Genomic DNA, 19,601 nt, shown 5'->3' on the forward strand with positions numbered 1-19,601 from the left:
CAGAGCATATTTGCTTACTCTATGCTAACTGGTGGTGGTTAAATTTCTGTACAGTTACTCAACCAGATCTGAAGGTGAATTTCACTTCCCTGGCTCCTTTTCACAGACTTAAGAGTTGTTTTACCCAGCATTGAAGATCATCTGGTCCTTAAAGCCCCAGTGCCTCAGTTATTTAAGCAGTTTAGGGAATGTTTTAAACTTTATACAAGGACCTCAGAGAATTTTAAAACTTTATACAAGGACCAAGACTTGAAATGCATTTCTGGAGTAGTTCTACAAAGCCAGTCTTTATCCTAGACCGGCCTTCATCTTCTAGGGACTTGCTGGCAGCTCCTTCTCCTGTCTACCACCTGCTACTGAAAGCTCCTTTTTAATTATTTGTTGAAACAGTGATTCCATTTTCCCTTTCCTTCATCCATTTTTGCCTTCTGCCTTTTTATGTTTTATCAAGTGAACAGCATAATGTTCACAGCCTGCTGCTTCTAAAAGAGGAAAAATGGAAACAGCTCCCATGTCCACAGTCCAGAACTGATTAATCTATTTGTAACATACCATGGCACTATTAAAATTACATGGTGAATGAATTTTCAGTCTTGTGGAAGGATATTTGTATTCTGCTATGTGAAGAAAAAGAAAAAGCTGTTTAGAAAACAGTGTTTGTTATGCATGCCTATATGCATATATAGAAAATGGTCTGAATACTCGTAGAATACAGTTGTCATTATAGTTCTCCTTCAGTTGAAAGAGTTGGGGTATGTGTGTGTTGTGAATGTGTGTTTTCATTTGCCTGTTTGTATTCTCTGATTTCTCTACATTGAATGTGGCTTTGATTTTCTAATAAGAAAATCTGTGCCTAGAAACATTGGGCAAATTCTTGCCTGTTTTACAAATGTTAAATGTTTATGACCCTGCAGACACATAAAGTAACCTCACCAGTAGAAAAATACAAGCTAGTCAGTCTTTAGGACTTTAAATGAAAGTCCTAAAATCTTAACCAGTTCTTTTATTAAGAGCCTGCTCTCTGGCATTATCTATTCCTTCCTCCTAGTCCTCAATGGAACCACTAACTTTCAGCTTGCCAGATGAATTTTCTTTATCACCTTCCAATCACTAGCATTATGCATGCATTCAGGTGGCATAGAGCATTAGGGGAGGGCATGGTAAGAAGGATTTTGGACCAAGAACATACTAGATCTTATTAGCCTCTGATGTAATGAATGACACATGAATAAAGTAAGCATGCTCTTATGTTCTAAACTTCGCTTAATAGACACACAATCCTGCAGGTGCTTCTTGCCTTGACTTAGGAGACTTTTCAATAAAACCCATCTTCTGGAAGATTTAACCAGCTGCAAGATTTACAGGTGTCTCTAGTTTTAAAGAGTGCTTGTCAGGATTAGTCCCAGACTTTCATCTTATTTGAATTTGTGCCTAGAGAAAGGGGAACTATCATTTTAGTTTTAAGGACCAGCTGAAGGGAAGTTACTGTGAAATAAGTAGGTACAGAATAAATCAGAAGCTTTCTCTTCCCTTATGCATTAATCTCTGATGACATGTCTCCTTAACAAACATCTTCCTTTTCATGCTTGAAATGATTGGAAAATACTTCCTAATCATTTCATCTTTACTGAAAATTATGTCTTAAAACATCCCAAGGCCATAGGTTTGTTGATTTAGCAATTAAATGAGATTTTTAAAAGCATATGAAAACTTGGCATGTAGTAACTGGCACAGAATAAGTGTTTCATGAACATTAGATCTCTCCCCCTTTAATTTTCTAACTAAAAATGGAAATTAAAAATAGGGGGTTGGTCCAAAAAAGGATCATGTGGGCCATTCCATCCCAGCTTACTCATAACTGGGTATTTGGGACACCACAAGGAAGATTCTTGGAGAAGGTCCTCAAGTTAGGGAGGGAAAAAATCACATGAAATGAGCAAGCCTTGGCATTTGAGGCTGATCGGTGTGGGATCTCAGTGTTAGTATTTAAGGGGAGTATATGTTCAGTTTAGCTGTTTTTGTTTATAAAGAAAAGTGTCTGAATGAAAACATACCTAGAAATGTAATGGTCATAATGGTCAAAAGTATTTTATCAAGAAAGAAAGTACTTTATCTTAGAGAAAACAGCAGAAATAAGCTGAACGGGAGAAAAGTAAGTACTTACTTATAATTTTCAGCTAAAATATAGTCTTTTTTTTTTTTTTGGCTGCTCCATGTGGTGTGTGGGATCTTAGTTCCCTGGCCAGGAATTGGACCGAGGCCCACTGCAGTGAAAGCGCTGGATAGTCAGGGAATTCCCTTAAATCATATTCTTAATCTCTATGCTCCTTCGTATGATTCTTCTAGAAGTTACTCCCAACTGGCTTCCGGAGAAAACTTGAGTTTCTTTTATTGTCAGAAGACCTCCCAAGTGACATCTCAGAGGACATCCTCAAGGTGAGAAAGAGCCCCAGCTCTGTCTTCCCAGGTGTGCAGTCACTCAAGAAGCCCAGCTTTCAGGGATCCAGCAGAAACAAGCCCTCAGGATGCTGGCTGTTCACTTTTCTCAGGCCAGACCAGGGGGAGGCCCCTTGAAGGAAATTTACAGATAGGGAAATCTTATCTAATTGTAGACTTCCTAGAAGTGTTTTGGCCAGAAGTACTAAGTATAGCTCTGGAGAAGGAAATGGCAACCCACTCCAGTAGTCTTGCCTGGAAAAATCCCTTAGACAAGGAAAAAAAAAAAATCTTTTTTCTGTAACAGGTGCACTGAATATGTTATAGTTAATCCTCACAACCACCTTCTGGGAAGAGATTCAGAATCTTAACTAGATCTGTCCTTTAGTGCATGAGGGATGCTCTGAGGCTTAATGCTTATTTTCTTCATGACCTGGCCACCAGCTAATGAAAGACATATTTACAGTAGGATTTAAGGTAGGGACTTTCACTAGGACTCAAGGTCCTTTGACTGTCTCGGAGGCAGGTAATGAAGAAGTATCCCTGAGCACCACCCACAGGAATGAAGAGTGGGAAATAACCTACCAAACAAATTATAGGCTCCAGAGATCTTGCCTTTTAAAGACTACATACAGTCTAGTAGGGGAAGAAGGAAATACGTGCATAGCACAATTATGTACTAAACCATATGGTACTGAGCCCCATAAGGAGGGAGACTTGTGTGGGTTGGAGGTACTGGGGAAGGTTTTATGGAAAGATAAAAAAATGGGTTGTATCTGCAATGTTATGTGGCAGCCTGGATAGGAGGGGAGTTTGGGGAAGATTGGATACATGTATATGTATGGCTGAGTCCCTTTGCTGTCCACCTGAAACTATCCCCAAATTGTTAATCTGCTATACTCCAATATAAAATTAAAAGTTGAGAAAAAATAAACAATCAAAAAGAAAAGAACAGGCTGTGTCTGAAATCTTGCTTGGGATTTAGATCCAGGGTTAAAAACTAGTCTGTAGTGTTCTTTTAAAAATTGAATTTATTGAATCAGTTCTAATGAGGTGGATGAAACTGGAGCCTATTATACAGAGTGAAGTAAGCCAGAAGGAAAAACATAAATACAGTATACTAACGCATATATATGGAATTTAGAAAGATGGTAACAATAACCCGGTGTACGAGACAGCAAAAGAGACACTGATGTATAGAACAGTCTTATGGACTCTGTGGGAGAGGGAGAGGGTGGGAAGATTTGGGAGAATGGCAATGAAACATGTAAAATATCATGTAGGAAACGAGTTGCCAGTCCAGGTTCGATGCATGATGCTGGATGCTTGGGGCTGGTGCACTGGGACGGCCCAGAGGGATGGTATGGGGAGGGAGGAGGGAGGAGGGTTCGGGATGGGGAACACATGTATACCTGTGGCGGATTCATTTTGATATTTGGCAAAACTAATACAATTATGTAAAGTTTAAAAATAAAATAAAATTAGAGAAAAAAAAATAAAAAATAAAAATTGAATTTAAGTGCTTATAAAAACTTGTTACCTGGTCTTGAGCTTGCAGTCCCTGATTTAGTGTGACAGTGTACGTTTCAGGGGCAATGGGGGTAGGGGTGTGGATAGACTAGCTTGAGGATGGAGGCCTTGGACAAATCTCTCTTTGCCTCAACCCCCTAGTTAGAGGACACCTTCAAAATGAGGATAATAGTAGTGTCTTCTTCCTAAGGTGGTTTTAAGTATTAATTTTTCTGTCTAAAGAACCTGGCACATAGTAGCGACTACAGAAACCTTTGCTACTGCTACTATTGTATATATCCATGCATGTGTACACTGAAAGGAGGGAAACATCGAGGCTTGTAAATGATGACATTCTGGGCATACCACCCATCTCTCTCTTCATCCTCTATTTAGGAGCTGTATGCGGTCTTAGCACAAGACAGAGTGGACCCTGTGCTTGATGGAAACCTGAGGCAGGAGAGCTGGCCACCTCGACTTAGCTCAGAAGCTGTGTCTATGCTCTGGGATCTCTTGAGGGAGGCCCCCCAGGTCGCACAGGCCCTGCTGGAGCTCCTGCTTGGGGAGGTTGATGGTGCGGGCCTCCGAGGCTGGCCTCTGCAGAAAGCACTGGTAGACCTCATTCGGAAGGCACTGCGAACTTTGCAGGGCCCTACCGCCGCTCCCCCAGGGACAGTCGATGCCATCTACGGGGCTCTGCGGATGCTGCGCTGCCCTGCAGAGCCGCTCGGGGCTGAGCTGCGTCTCCTGTGTGAGGAGCTGCTGGAGGCCTGCAGGTCCGAGGGGAGTCCCCTGAGGGAGGAGCGGCTGCTGGGCTGCCTGCTGCACAAGGCCGGGCGGGACCTGGTGTCCCTGTACAGCCACACCTATGCAGAGAAGGCCACGCCCTCAGGAAAAGGTGTGTCCCTGCACAGCTTCTCCTGTGTTGCCAATTCCACCCTGTCCAACCCCTCTGAATCCCTGTCTTCTATGTTGCTCTGGAAATCTAATGGGAAAAGCTAAGGAAAAATGGGCAAGGGTTCTGTAAAAATGGGCATCTGTGCTTTGTGAAAGCACGGATTTTGTAGTCCAAGATGGAGTGATGGGGGAAAAATGATACACTAGCAGGAAAGAGGTGGCGCTAATGGGAAAAAATCCACCTGCCAATGCAGAAGCCACAAAAGTTGCAGGTTCAATCCCTGCGTCAGGAAGATCCCCTGGAGAAGGAAATGACAACCCATTCCAGTATTCTTGCCTGGGAAATCCCATGGATAGAGGAGCCTGGTCAGGGGAGCCATGGGGTTGCAAAGAGTTAGACACAACTGATGAATTGAGCACACATACCGAGAGAAGAAAGAGTCTTTAAGATAGAAGAGTAGAAAATCTGGTGTAACTTTCTGAAAGAATGAACTCTCACATCAGTTGGGCTGTCTGTGTTAATTTTCACTCCCACCAGATCCTCTTGATCCTGAGCGGGCAATGCTAGCCTTGTTCTCCAATCCTGACCCAGCCCACGCCTGGAAAGTGGCCTACTTCTATTGCCTGAGCAACAGCAAGCACTTCCTCGAGCAGATCCTGGTAAGTCAAACTCAGTGATTCTCCATCACACAAGTTCCCAGGGATCCTTTCCAGGTTTTTTTCATTCTTCCTTTCTTGCCCATTCATCTGTCCAATGCAAAGCAGTTTAGTGGTAAGTCATCTAGTTTGTGTCCCTCTCACAATTCCAGAAGGCTCTGAGAACCAGTATCATTCATATTTAGAACTACCAGCATTTCATTCCGTATCTGTCCTTGGGCAGGTATGTGTAAGCTTTCTGGAGAGTGTGAGGAAGAAGAGACAGTGGCAGCAACATGTCACCTAATTAACAGGGGAATCTAATTACTCTACCCTTCTTCCATTGCAGCTGAGCTCCAGTTTAATTCAACAACTGTTTATTAACTTAGTCTCTGTGCTACATCCTGTGCTAGGATCTGGAGATACAATAGAAGTCAGTCCCTGCCTTCAGGAAGCTTACCATCTAGTATTTTTGTAAACATTTTGTAAACAACTGGCCGCTTCTGGCATTGTTGGAAACCTCCCTTCTAAACGGAAAATCTTCTCACCCTGATGCGCAGCAAGTCCTCTAGCCGTCTCCTTTGGCTTCCAGGTGACAGCACTCACCCTACTGAAGGAGGAAGACTTCCCAAGTCTTGGCTGCCTGCTCAGTAGAGAATTCAGGCCTCTCAGCAGACTGCTCGTGCTCCTGGGCTGGACACACTGCCAGAGCCTAGCGTCAGCCAAGAGCCTGCTCCAGACACTCCACAGGACCCAGGTAACTCATGCTGCAGCCCAAGCTCCTCCAGAAATGTGTGTGATGAGGCTTTGGGCTGGGGCAGGGTCCTGAAGTAGGTCACAGCCTCTGACCCCAGGGGCCCGAGTCAGCATCTCTTTCTTCTCCTGTATCAATGCAGGACCAAGGCTGTGATAAGCTCCTGAGGGATGCCTGCGATGGGCTGTGGGCTCACCTGGAGGTCCTGGAGTGGTGTGTGCAGCACAGCAGGTACGGTTCTGTACCGCCAGCCCCCTTCCCACCACTGGGCACACTTGACCCCACAATCTACGCATGTGGCCTTTTCAACACATCTTCCCCATAAGTGTCTTGAGTTGACAGTATTGACCCACAACAAGTAGTTTTTCCAACTATTAAACCAGGAAAGAAATACAAGTAGTGATGATCTTCACTACAGCCACAAGGTCATAACTAGAGGATAATTTAAGGATGACAATGATAACAAAAACAAAAGCTTGTGTTTCCTGAGCACTTACTGTATACCAGGGATTGCTTTAAGTCATTTACGTAATGAGCTTGACCCTAATCCTGTGAGATAGACACCAAAGTTATCCTCATTTTAAAGATGGGGCCCCTGAAGCCCAGAAGTGTTAAGTAACATGCCTAGAGTCACACAGCTTTTGGGCGTAGTCTACATCCTTAGCTGCATGTTATCTTAAGTCACGTTTTTATTCAACAACTGCCTTTGGAAATGTGTGTGAGGTCCTGTGTTTTCCTGATAACTTAGCCTTAGTCCTCCCTAAATCTGGGTTCCTGTTTTGTTCTTCACCCACATTACCAGCAGAGGTGGAAGTAGCGAGGGGCCCTGACTCAAAGAAAAGCAGAGAAGCCCCTGTTGGATCTCAGCTAGCAAGGTTACAGAAATTAGGAAGCTTAATCTGTGGGGCCTTTTTAGAGTCTGCTGAGCACAAAGGCCCTTCCTAGATCTTTTCTAGACAAGTAAAAAGCTTGTTTGATAGATGTCCTTCTCTGAGGGTAAAACAAATGCTATCCTCTGTCATTGTCCATCTGAAATTTAGTGTTTGGGGAAGTGAAACCTGTGGTATTACAAGCCAGAGAGAAAGAATAAGAGGAAACGGAGACTGGTCTTTTCCCAAGCAATTATTTAAACTGTCTCCCCTTCCATCCTCCCAACTTTTGCTTTCAGCAACCCCATACCAAAGAGAGATCTCTTGTGTCATTTACATGGTGGAGACAGCCACTCAGTGCTCTACTCTCTCCATCACCTTACAAACCTTCCAGCCCTCAGGGAGGAAGATGTTCTCAAGCTCCTACAGAAGGTGCCAGCCAAGGACCCCCAGCAAGAGCATGGTGAGTTGGCGAAGGAGTGACCTAGGCAGGGTTCCCCCCAAGGAAAGTATTACACATGTTTCTTTTAGCACAAGATTTATTTAGCATGATTGCTGGGATCTGTCAAGATGGGTGGTCCAGCAGGTACCTTCTAAATTAGTGCTGTTTGCTCCAATCAGATTATGAGATGTAGGGACACCCTCCCCTTTCTAGGTGAGGCCAAGGGAATCCTATGAGAGCAGTCCCTTAGGGATCGAGCTCAGGAACCACAAGCATACCCTCATTCCATGGAATTAGGAACTGTCATGTGACATGGCGATTCACAGCATTGTCACTGGCAGTATCTATGCCAGTTCTTGGTGAGTCTCCAAGGTCCATTAGCTGTCTCGTAGCACATTTTGTGCCTGCCTTCCCTCCTGTACCTTCTTCATAGTCTATTGAACAGGTTGGATTTTTCTCTTAGAACATTCTTTTTCAAACTTTTTTAGAGTTTTTCTTTCCAAAGAAAGACTTGCCTTAAACAGCAATAAAGCCTTACTTTAGCCTTAGATCTTTGGTGTAAATTCAGAGCCCTCGTAGCAAGCTCTTTCTTTCCGCTCTCAAAAATCATACGATAGTGTGGTCTCAATCTACTACATAGGCCAGGGACCTTACCTTTGGGAGAAACAAACATTTTCATATGGCAGTAGATGTCTTTCAGCCTAGATACTGCTTTGCTTTACTTTTGTAAATTAATTTTTATTGGTGCATAATTACATTACAATGTTATGTTAGTTTCTGCTGTACAGCAAAGTGAGTCAGCTATATGTATACATATATCCCCTCTTTTTTGGATTTCCTTCCCATTTAGGTGACCACAGAGCACTGAGTAGAGTTCCCCGTGCTCTACAGTAGGTTCTCATTGTTGCTGTTTTGTCACTCGGTCGTGTCTGCCTCTTGTGACCCCATGGACTATAGCCCACCAGGCTCCTCTGTCCATGGGATTTCCCTAGGCAAGAATACTGGAGTGGGTTGCCATTTCATTCTCTAGAAGGTTCTCACTAGTTACTTATTTTATATATAATATCACTAGTGTATATACATCAATCCCAATCTCCCAATTCATCCCACCCCACCATTTACTTTTTTAAAGGACCTACCACTAACTCTACAGCTAGTGTTACTACATTCCACTTTTTTTTTTTTTTAGAAATGTAGACAACTTTAGCAGATTTCCTAAAAGAACTGGAACTCTATTTTCCACATATAGGTACAAAAATCTTCCAGAGAAGCATTTGAATTCTGTCACAGGACACACTCAGATCTTGAACTTGGAAGAGGCAAAGAGGAGTGATAATAGGGCTGGACTCGGATGAGGCAGGGCTTCCCTGGTAGCTCAGCTGGTAAAGAATCTGCCTGCAATGCAGGAGACACCAGTTCGATTCCTGGGTCGAGAAGATCCCCTGGAGAAGGGATAGGATACCCACTCCAGTATTCTTGGGCTTCCCTGGTGGCTCAGAGGGTAAAGAATCCGCCTACAATGAGAGATATGGGTTCGATCCCTTGGTTGGGAAGATCCCCAGGAGGAGGGCATGGCAACCTACTCCAGTATTTTGCCTGGAAAATCCCATGGACAGAGAAGCCTGGCAGGCTACAGTCCATGGGGTCACAAAGAATTGGACACAACTGAGCGTGTCACACGGTACAGAGTAAGGCAAGAGTGGCGTCTGGCACAACAATGTTGGAGCCACTCCCTGTCTGGGTGCTTGCAAGTCCTGGCTCTGGGCAGTAATGCCATGAAGAAGTCAAGGCCATAGAACAGTATTGACCTTGTTCTATTTATTACCCTGACCTTGGCAAGGCCGAGCTTCTAGGAACTGATCACTAGGAAACCTGTAAGGGTTTGTAGTAGCAAAGCATCCCTAACTACTCCAGTGTCCCTTGAGGAATATGCCTAAACAAAGGGTTCATATGGTAGAACTATATGCAGCCAGCAAAGATTTAGTTTATAAAGAAACATAATCCAGTGCTTATGCTCTAAGGGATTCGTAAGAAGTAGAAAAAGTAAATTGTATACAAAATGTTGTTACATTCAACTTAAACACATACACTTGTACACAAAAGTGTGAAAGGGGTTAAACCAGAATGTACCTACCAGTGGTTTGTGTTTAGCTGGTAGGATTGTGGGTGACATTTTTTTTCTTCTTTTTGCTTTATTTCTTTGAACAGGTTATACTTCTTCTATGGAAATAATTTGGGCTAGATTAAGATGTTTAGAGATTCTGTAAAGATTATGGGACCCTGCTTCCTAAATTCAAAACAAATTTTTAATAAAAAATTATAAATTATTAAATAAGTGTAAAGGAATCTCAACAGAGTTTGTATTTTTTTTCCCATGATGTCTGCTTTGGGGCTTTCCTAAAAATATCAATTTTTAAAAAAATTTTGTGTTACCTTTGCTCTCTTGTTTCTTGATCTAAACACATTTTAAGCCTCCTCTTGGATAATGCGGCATTCTAAAAGTAGACTAAACTTCTACAAGTTTTAATTATTTAAAAAAGGAAAAACAAGTATTTTAAGAAATGCAAGGGGAAAACTTGTTAAATAGCCAGGAGACCTGGGTTGAACAGACATGTAGAGGGGAGGTTGGTGGGGAAGAGGAAACAGGGGGACTAGACATTGTTGTTGAGTAGGAAACAAGACCTGGAAGGGATACCCATCACACTGCCCAAAAAGAAAGAGGGTGAGAACACTTAGGGGACTAGTAGCTTGATATCTCTGTGCTTCAGCCCCAAGTGCGGCCCTGGCCTAAAAAGAGCAACCCTGAAGTTTTGCCTGTTTCTCTCTGCAATTCAGATTCAGCTGACACCCTCGTCCCCGCACACCTGAGCCAGAGTCAGAGCCTGACTCTCTACCGGAGCTTCTGTGCCATGAAGTACGCCATCTATGCCCTGTGCGTCAGCTCACACCAGCACTCCCAGTGCCGGCAGTGCAAAGACGGCCCCTCTGATGACCTGGCCTCAGTTGCAGAGCCCATGAACGATCCTCCCTCCTCCCCAGGTACAGCGCTGCCCTCACCCCTTCCCCAGCAGAAGCTGCGCACCACCTGCCCCAGGAGGCTCTTTGCGTGGGAACACTTTTCCACCAGGATTGGAAGGTGGCCTTTTATTATGCCCATGATTAATTTCTTCCATGTATCAGCCTCTGTGAATCAAAGGGACATGGAGAAAGCAAGTGATTTATATAACTTCTCAGAGTCTGATCTAGTACCGTATTTTCCAAATGCTTTTTTTTTTTTAACTCAACCCACAGTATTTTACATCACTTCAGTTTGTACCTAGGTATATAATCTGTGCTTTTATGTGTATGTATATATGTGACGTATAAACTGAAATAGGGCTGCCCTGGGGGCTCAGTGGTAAAGAATCTGCCTGCCACTACAGGAGATGCAGGTTCGATCTCTTGAGTAGGGAAGATCCCCTGGAGAAGGAAATGGCAACCCACTCCAGTATTCTAGCCTAAGAAATCCCATGGACAGGAGCCTGGTAGGCTACAGTCCTTGGGGATCACAAAAGAGACACAACTTAGCAACTAAACAACAACAAAACTGAAATAACTTTCAAGAAACATTGCTTACCCTTCCATACAGAGCACACTCCAGATTATTTTTCTATTTTATTTCATTTTTTTCAAGTGCAGCTAAGTCAGTGTCTTGGGTCACAGCCTACAGTTTGAAAGAACCTTCTGTCCTATTCTCTCCCATTTTTCTTAATAACTTGCAACTCCTTATGATGCCTTCTGTGCCTTGTGTTCATATATCTCTCCCTTGCAGCTTTGGAATAGACCTTCACCTCTAAGCATGGTCATTTTTGACCAGTGAGTATGTCTTAAGCGATCTGGGTAGCCTGTGGCCACCTGTAGTGTAACTGAATGAAAATGGAAATGAGGGATAAGGCTGTCTTCATTGTAGGAATTGAAATATGGAGTGCTTCTCCGAGATGAGGAATAATCTAATTTCAAAAAGCAGAAACAAAATTTTGAGTGCTCAGTCAGCTTTGCTTTTTGTTAAGGGAACAAAATCTTTCTGCAAATCATGAAGACATGGCTCAGCGGTCTCTCGTTCTTCTGACTGTAACCACAGTTCCCCGAGTCGTTACAAAGAAAGAAATGAGTTAAAGTTGGGAAAGTGTTTGAGTCTGGCAAATACTCTTTCTAATGTTTGCATTCTCTCTCTTTCCTTCTCCTTCTCTGGCCTCTTCTCTTACCCATGCTGCTTCAGGTGCTTCAGATCTCTTCTCAACATACCTGGCCAGGTGTCAACAGTATCTGTGCAGTATTCCTGACTCTCTGTGCCTGGAACTTCTAGAAAACGTCTTCTCGTTGCTCCTTATCACCTCTGCCGATCTTCACCCAGAGCCTCACCTGCCCGAGGACTACGCTGAGGACGATGATGTTGAGGGGAAAGGCCCGCTGGGTTTGAGGTCCCCATCAGAGAGCCCTCAGCACATAGCACAGCCTGAGAGGAAGTCAGAACAGGGTGCCCTGGGTACCGCCAGGGGCCTGGCCTACACAGTTCCAAGCTGTCCGAAGCCAGAGCCAAAAGACAGTTCCCCGGAGCCTCACGGGCACAGCTTTTTGGACCTAAAGCACTTTACGAGCAGTGTCAGTGGGTTCCTGGCTGATGAATTTGCGATAGGAGCCTTCCTCAGGCTGCTCCAGGAGCAGCTGGATGAGCTGAGCAGCCGCGGTCCCCCTGAGAAGCCAAAGTTGCTGGAAGACCAGAGCGGCTCGGGCAGCAGAGACGGACTGCAGAGTCGCCTGCACCAGTTCTCCAAGGTTCTCTCGGAGGCCCAGTGGAGGTACAAGGTGGTGACCAGCATCCAGGGCTCAGGTGAGAGGCGATAACAGAAGGGGAGGTGGAAGAAGCATCTCGGGAATACGGGAGACAGCTAGGAGTGCATAGAGCCAACTAGCTCCAGACACATCACCAGAGCCACCCCTGTCAGAACTCGGGGACTGCTCCACGGCTCACAGTCCGGTTCAGATCTTCCCTGTTATTACCCCAGGAGGTGGACCAACTCAAAATTGGTCACCCTCGAAGGGAGGAGGGGCAGTATAGGAGTAGGGGAGTAAAAGGTACAAACGGTTAGGTATAAAATAAGCTACAAGGATATATTGTACAACACGGGGAATAGGGCCAATATTTTATAACTATAAATGGAGTATAACCTTTAAAAATTGTGCATCACTATATTGTGCAACTGTAATATACAATATTACATTATATGTTATATATAACCTGTAACTTATATAATATTGTACACCTATAACTTATATAATACTGTACAGCAGCAGTGATACATCAATTAGAAAAAAAATTGATCACCCTCCCGTATGACCCACTGGGTTTGCTGTTTCAGAGGAACAACCCTCCCGAAGATACCGACCCATCACCACACGGCACCCCAGTCTCCGCCGGGGTCGTCGGACAAGAAAGAGCCGGGCAGGTAATCCAAAGAGCTCTCCCCATGCCTCCATCCCATGCACCAGGCAGATGGTGTATTGCCGCTTGTTTAGTATTCTTAAAGATAAAACAGTCAAGCAATTCTTAAAGATAAAGTATCTTTTTTTCTAAATTGTTATTTATGTATTTGTCTGTGCTAGGTCTTAGTGGTGGCATGTGGGATCTAGTTCCCTGACCAGGGATCCAAATGGGCCCCTGCACGGGGAATGTGGAGTCTTTAACCACTGGACCACCCAAAGATAAAGTATCTTAGAGCAATTCCAAATAAAGTATAAACAAAAGTGGTCTAAGATTATCCTAATCCCACTCCCCTAAGATAACCCCCGCTTGTAGTTTTCTCCCAGAAATTCTCTATGCAATGCAAGCATATATATGTGCCCTAAATTGCTGCAGTTGTGTGATCCTATGGACCGTAGCCCTCCATGCTCCTCTGTCCATGGGTTCTCCAGACAAGAATACTCGACTGGGTTGCCGTGCCCTCCTCCAGGGGGATCTTCCGAACCCAGGGATCAAACTTGCGTCTCTTGCGTCTCCTGCATTGGCAGGCAGGTTCTTTACCACTAGTGCCACCTGGGAAGATATATAGATTCACTGTTACCATATAGAGAGAGCTGCAACTTTCTTTTTTCACTTACATTCTCTTACATATGTAAATGTATCATACTCCGTATTGAGAAGTCACTTCACTTATTTTAAAGACTGCTTAGGAGTCCATTGTCCTACGTACCCTTTTGTGGGCATTTAAATTGTTTCTAGTTTTTTGCTCCTATAAACAGTGCTACAGTAAACAACCCTGTATGTATGTCTATGCATACTTGTGTGAATATATCTATAATATAGACAGCAGTTTAACAGAAAGTCAAAGTATGCTGCGGCTGCGTCGCTTCAGTCGTGTCCGACTCTTTGCGACCCCATAGACAGCAGCCCACCAGGCTCCCCCGTCCCTGGGATTCTCCAGGCAAGAACACTGGAGCGGGTTGCCATTTCCTTCTCCAATGCATAAAAGTGAAAAGTGAAAGTGAAGTCGCTCAGTCGTGTCCGACTCTTCACAACCCCATGGACTGCAGCCTACCAGGCTCCTCCGTCCATGGGATTTTCCAGGCAAGAGTACTGGAGCGGGGTGCCATTGCCTTCACCAAGTCAAAGTATATGTGGGTACAAAATATAGATGTAACAAATCGCCCCCCAAAAAGGCAGGCCAATCTACTCTCCCATCATCTGTATATAAAAGCCTATCTGAATATACACTCATCAAAAATGAGGAGTATCAAAAAAAAAACGAGTAGTACTAATCTTTGCCAATATGATTAGTATAGTAATGGTGTGTCATCATTTTAATACTAATTTTTAGTTTGAGACTGTGTCTTTTCATATATTTATTGGCTGTTTATAATTTTCAGTCTCAGGTCCATATTTTCTATTGGGTTTGTCTTTCTTGTTGAATTGTAAGAAGCTCTTTATACCTGAAGGAAAATATTCTGTCATTATGTGCTACAAGCTTTGCTGCATTTTGTCTATTGAGCATTATACAGAAGTATTAAATTTTGGATAGTCATATTCCATTATGATTTTTGTTAGTTTTTAAATAATTAACAGGTAATTCTTAAATAGTTTACTGTGCCCTAAAAAATACTGGGTATTTTGAGGGAGGTGAATGAGGCATAAACCGGGACTTTGCCTTTGAAGAATTTATAATTTACCTGCATAAACAATACCCATGAAAAACTTAAACTGCCCAGTGGCATGGCCTGAAAACAGAAGAGATCTCTTGGAAGGGAAGGTCAGCATAGCCTGAAAAGGCAGAGAAACAGGTTTTATAAAAGAGTTGACTATTGAACCAAACATGGACGAATGAGTTGGCTTTAGATAAGTGGCAATGAGAGATGCAAGCATCCTGGCCAGACTGGAAGATATGGAGAGAGAACCGGAAAACTTAAAGGCTGAGCCCCTTAAGTGACTCAGTTAATTGGAGTCAAAAGGCATAGTTTGCATTCACCTGGCTGATCCAACCCCAAATGCATAGTTCATTTTCTCTTTCCCGCAGCTGTCTGTTCCTTCCCCACAGTAAGCCAAGGAGGCTGCCTTATGTGGCCTGACATTACCCTCAAATTACATATTCTTCACAACAAGGAATAGCAAGCTTGCCTTGAAAGCCCCAGCACTTCAGGAAAGCAAGTGTTGAGAAGAAGATGCTTTTTCTCCAGGGCTTTCAATATCGTGGTCTTCAGCATGCCTGGCCTTACACTTTGGTTACCTACTCTTTCAAGTACTAGGACCACCTTTTCTATGTCAGAAAGTTTTTGTGACCCTCTTTGGCATCCTGCTGCTTCCTGGCTATCATAGTTGTGCTTTTATTTTTTTTCAGACTGTTGACAGTGCTTAGTGGGCAGATGGGGGTCGGTGACCCCTAGAAGTAATTTGAAAGCTCCTGGGGCTCTGAGACCCAGAGCTTGCTAACCACTGGTATAAGCTTCTACCCAAATGGGCACTGGGGTCATATTAAGCCCGCCCTGGGGCCATCAGTGTGCCCAGGGAGGGGTCCAGCCAGGGCCCTCGCTCTCACCTCTTGGGCCCACTCCTGCAGCTGCTGCTCTAGCACCTTCAGCCAGACTCTGAGTCGCTTCTCTCACCCAAGTTCCTGACCCTGCCTCTCTGCCAGGGCCAGCACCCCTCCCTGGAGCTTGTTGGTAGGTGTATCTTCATGCTGGAGGGGAAGCGGACCATCAGTTGAGGAAGCCTGGAGCCTTCTAGAATGAGACTAAGAAGATGGATCCCCATTTCTCAGGGCGCTCAGAAGGAGCAGCTGGACTGAGATAGGAGGAAATTCTCCTCCCTGCAAGGGGAGCAATACAGCTCAGCTAAAAGGAATAAAGACTCACCACTGGGCGGCGGGTGGGGGAAATAATTATATATATATACATATATATATAGGTCCGTAGGAACTTGGTGTTTTGCTGTAGAAGGAGCCACTGGTGTAGTAACTACTCATTATCTTTTCACTCTACCTGGATCTCAGCTCTCAAGCCAACCTCCCACTTTCTGCACTGTAAGGTACTGATGGTTGATTTTCTCTGTTTCTTCCTAATACCTCTAGATGACCAGGACAAAGGTTCCAGATCATCCCTGGAAAATACGAGTAGTGAACTGAGCACAAGTACTTCAGGTATCAGTGTCCCTGCCAGTTGCCAACTTCCAGTAACTTTGCCCTGATAGAGTTGTCATACACCCTGATGTGAAACCTTGGACTGAGCAGTTCTTGCTTGTGTTCAGCAGTGAAGGGGCTATTTCCCTATCAGCTGAGTTACCCATCAGTAGAGAGAAACAGAAGTAAATACCCAAGGAAAGTAGTTGGTACGTAAGTCTTACATTTAAAGATGATAAAGTCTTATATTTAATATGTTAAAGAATTTAGCATATTAACAGATACACACTACCATATATAAAATAGACAAGGATTTACTGGGTAGGTAGCACAGGGAACTATACTTATTATAATAACCAGTAACGGAAAAGAATTTTTAAAAAGAGGAGATATAACCAAATCACTTTCTGTGCACCTGAAAGTATGCAATATTAACTCTACTTCAACTGTACTTCAGATTTAAGAAGAAGATAAAAAGATGATAGCATAGGTGTGCCCTTCATTTGAGGAAAAATCAAGATCTATTTATAGACCTTTTAGAGGACTTTGAGAAGGATAGGAGTTGGGCAGCAGGTGACAGGATAGTTTTTCCCCAATTGCTGTCCCTTCCATAGCCGCCCATGTTCCTGTATCCCAACAGAGGGAAGTCTGAGTGCTGCGTCTGGGAAGAACGAGCTGGAGGGCCGATTGCAGCCGCAACCTCACAGTTCACTCATCCCCATGATGTTCTCCCCACCGGAGTCACTGCTGGCATCCTGCATCCTCCGGGGGAACTTTGCAGAAGCCCACCAGGTGAGCTGGGTTCTTGTGCAACAGGCGTTAGGAGCCTCAGCCTGACCTTGTCGCAGGAAAGCGCTAGGGCAGCCTTTTACCTTCCGGGACCTGCGGGCCACAGGTAGAGGCAGATGTGTGTGCAGCCAGAGCCACTCAGGTGCACCCGAGGGCGCAGTTCCAGCAGGAGAAGCAGGAGGGAGTTTGCGTGTACGGGACCCCATCCACCCCATGGGGGTGGGGGGGGGGGATCCACCCCATTGAGCACTGTGGATTTCAAGAGCCAGCCTGGGGGAGATTTAAGCTGTTGAATCATTTGTTTTCTTAACATAAATGGTGTTTTAGCAAGATAAAATATTGGGCGGCAATCAAAACATTGATTTTTATGTCTTTCCTTGTAGTCCTTCTCTGAACATATATGTGGTTTTATATAGTTATAAATCACTGTGCAGACCATTTTTAACAAGAAATAGAAAGCCAGTTCAATACGCAGGAAGTGGAGGGGATCTAGCAGACTGTTAGGTTCATGTGTGTAGGGGAAATTGCAGGGAGTGAAAATGGAAAGACCCTTACTCCCTCTGAGCTACTCTCTCTGAGCTTTGATATCCTCACCTGAAAACTGGAGTTAAATGTAATACCTGCTTGTGCTGCCTCCTGAAATGTTAAGAGGATTGTGTGTAAGCTGTGAGAAATACAGGAATCCTCTGCTATTGTTTAAATGTAATAGCATAAAAACCCACCATTGTAATTTTTAAAACTCTCTTGTTCTACTTACGATGCCTATGCTGGTCTCTTAACACACAGGTCAGAATTTTTCTTTCATGTGAGTTTACATGGAAACATCTATGCAGTGGGATAATTTTTGTTTAACTTCCTCTGACACATTTTAGCTCTTGTATTTTAATAACAGTAACAATTCTGTCCCTCTCAGGAGGATAGGACTCTCACTAGCCTTTCTGACACCCAAACCAAGAAGTCAGTTATGAGGTCCCCGATGCTTTACCACTTAAGTGCTCACTTCCTTTTCTGAGAATTTGAGTTTTTCTTTTCTTCTTTTCTTTTTTAATAGAAGTTTTTCAACCTGGTTACAGAGCAAGTTGTGCATATAAGAAAGTGCCAAAAAGTATTCACCAGAAAATAAAATAAGATTAAAACTAATTATCCAGAGGAACCAATACTAAAGATAAAAGTATATTTTTTGCCAATGTCTTTCTGAAATATATGTGACCTTTATATAGAGCCAAGATCACTTTGAATCTAAAATTTTAGTGTCTTTTTACATTACAAGTATTTGCTCTGTAACTGATTTTAGTAACCTTATCTGATCATGTAGCTGTGTTTGACCATTATTTTCAATCCTGTAATCATTGTAATAACTAGTGTAAAGATTATCACCTTTACACATTAAGACTTTGGAATTTTTTCATTAAGAAAGTTTCTCATAAAAATGACTGAGTCAAAGAATATAAACATTTTTAAAGCTCCATAGATTGCCAAATTGCTTTTCAAAAAAGATTGTGACAGCTCATTCTACCACCACCCCCTGAGAGTTTATTTTTACACTTTGTCCTTATGATAGATGCACAGTAGTATGACTTTTAAATTCCCTGAATTTAAAATTTAAAAATCGGAAAGACCCTTACTCCCTCTGAGGTACTGTCTCTGAGCTTTGATATCCTCACCTGAAAACTGGAGTTAAACGTAACACCTGCTTGTGCTGCCTCCTGGAATGTTAAGAGGACTGTGTGCAAGCTGTGAGAAATACAGGAATCCTACTTGGAGGGGAAGGCATTTTTTCATGTGTGTATTAGTCACATGTATTTTCTCTTTGAAATTGTCTACATCATTTGCCTATATTCTGCCGGGGCTCTGGTGACTCTCTTGCTGACTTTTATGAGTCATTTCTACATTTGATCTACTCTCTGCACATCCAGCACTCTTCCAGCCCCACAAAGCAGCTGTCTCAGGGCCAGAGGCTGATGCCTGGCAAGATTTCAGATCTGTAGACTCTCCCCACTCCAGCAGGCCCACCAAAAGCCACACTCCTTTCTCTCCTGTGACAGGTGGTGTTCACCTTCAACCTGAAGTCTTCACACAGTTCTGGGGAGCTGATGTTCATGGAGCGCTACCAGGAGGTGATCCAGGAGCTGGCCCAAGTAGAACATAAAATCGAAAACCAGAACTCAGACGGGGGCAGCAGCACCATCCGAAGAACAGGAAGTGGCCGTTCCACCTTGCAGGCCATCGGCAGCGCTGCGGCCGCAGGTCCGGCTTCCCTCTTGTCGGGTGCTGAGGGAGTTGTGGGAGGAGGGTGTGGGCAAGAAACCGCCCAAACCAGAGGCTCACTGTGAAGATGACAGAAACCCAGGGCAGGACGCTTGCCTTGAAGACCAGCAGTCCTGACACCCCCCGAGTCATTTTCTAGCTGCGGCCAACTATGCTGACCACAGGGGTCTCTTACCTGCTGCTCGAACTATTCCATTAAGTCTGTCCTACGTGACTTATACTGAGGAGTGTGAATGCAGTTTCCACCATGGGTTTTGATGGCCATTATCTTGAGCTTTGGGGAATTGATTAGTGTATCTTCTTCCCATGTAGTTATTCAGGGATTATTTTACATTCCTAAAAAGTGAAGAAGTTTT

The 19,601-nt window shown here is 43.8% G+C and overlaps 1 protein-coding gene across 4 annotated transcripts in view; it reads left to right on the forward strand.

Annotated features, from left to right (window-relative positions):
• ZFYVE26 (zinc finger FYVE-type containing 26) overlaps positions 1–19,601 on the forward strand; it is a 72,537-nt gene that overhangs the window by 4,325 nt on the left and 48,611 nt on the right. For 3 of the 4 annotated variants that reach the window (XM_086320082.1, XM_086320085.1, XM_086320083.1), the window contains exons 4-15: positions 2,347–2,436; positions 4,342–4,843; positions 5,381–5,502; positions 6,071–6,235; positions 6,375–6,463; positions 7,401–7,564; positions 10,379–10,582; positions 11,802–12,413; positions 12,943–13,029; positions 16,141–16,209; positions 16,829–16,980; positions 19,023–19,224. In XM_086320082.1, the coding sequence (XP_086176208.1) occupies positions 2,347–2,436; positions 4,342–4,843; positions 5,381–5,502; positions 6,071–6,235; positions 6,375–6,463; positions 7,401–7,564; positions 10,379–10,582; positions 11,802–12,413; positions 12,943–13,029; positions 16,141–16,209; positions 16,829–16,980; positions 19,023–19,224 (2,458 nt within the window). Of the gene's footprint in view, positions 1–1,868; positions 2,153–2,346; positions 2,437–4,341; positions 4,844–5,380; positions 5,503–6,070; positions 6,236–6,374; positions 6,464–7,400; positions 7,565–10,378; positions 10,583–11,801; positions 12,414–12,942; positions 13,030–16,140; positions 16,210–16,828; positions 16,981–19,022; positions 19,225–19,601 lie in introns of those variants that run through there. The other variant, XM_086320084.1, reaches the window with a different exon arrangement.

Source organism: Bos grunniens, chromosome 10 (genome assembly GCF_055505025.1).
Source record: "Bos grunniens cultivar Pamir isolate PY7600 chromosome 10, Bosgru_T2T1.0, whole genome shotgun sequence".
Lineage (NCBI taxonomy): Eukaryota > Metazoa > Chordata > Mammalia > Artiodactyla > Bovidae > Bos > Bos grunniens.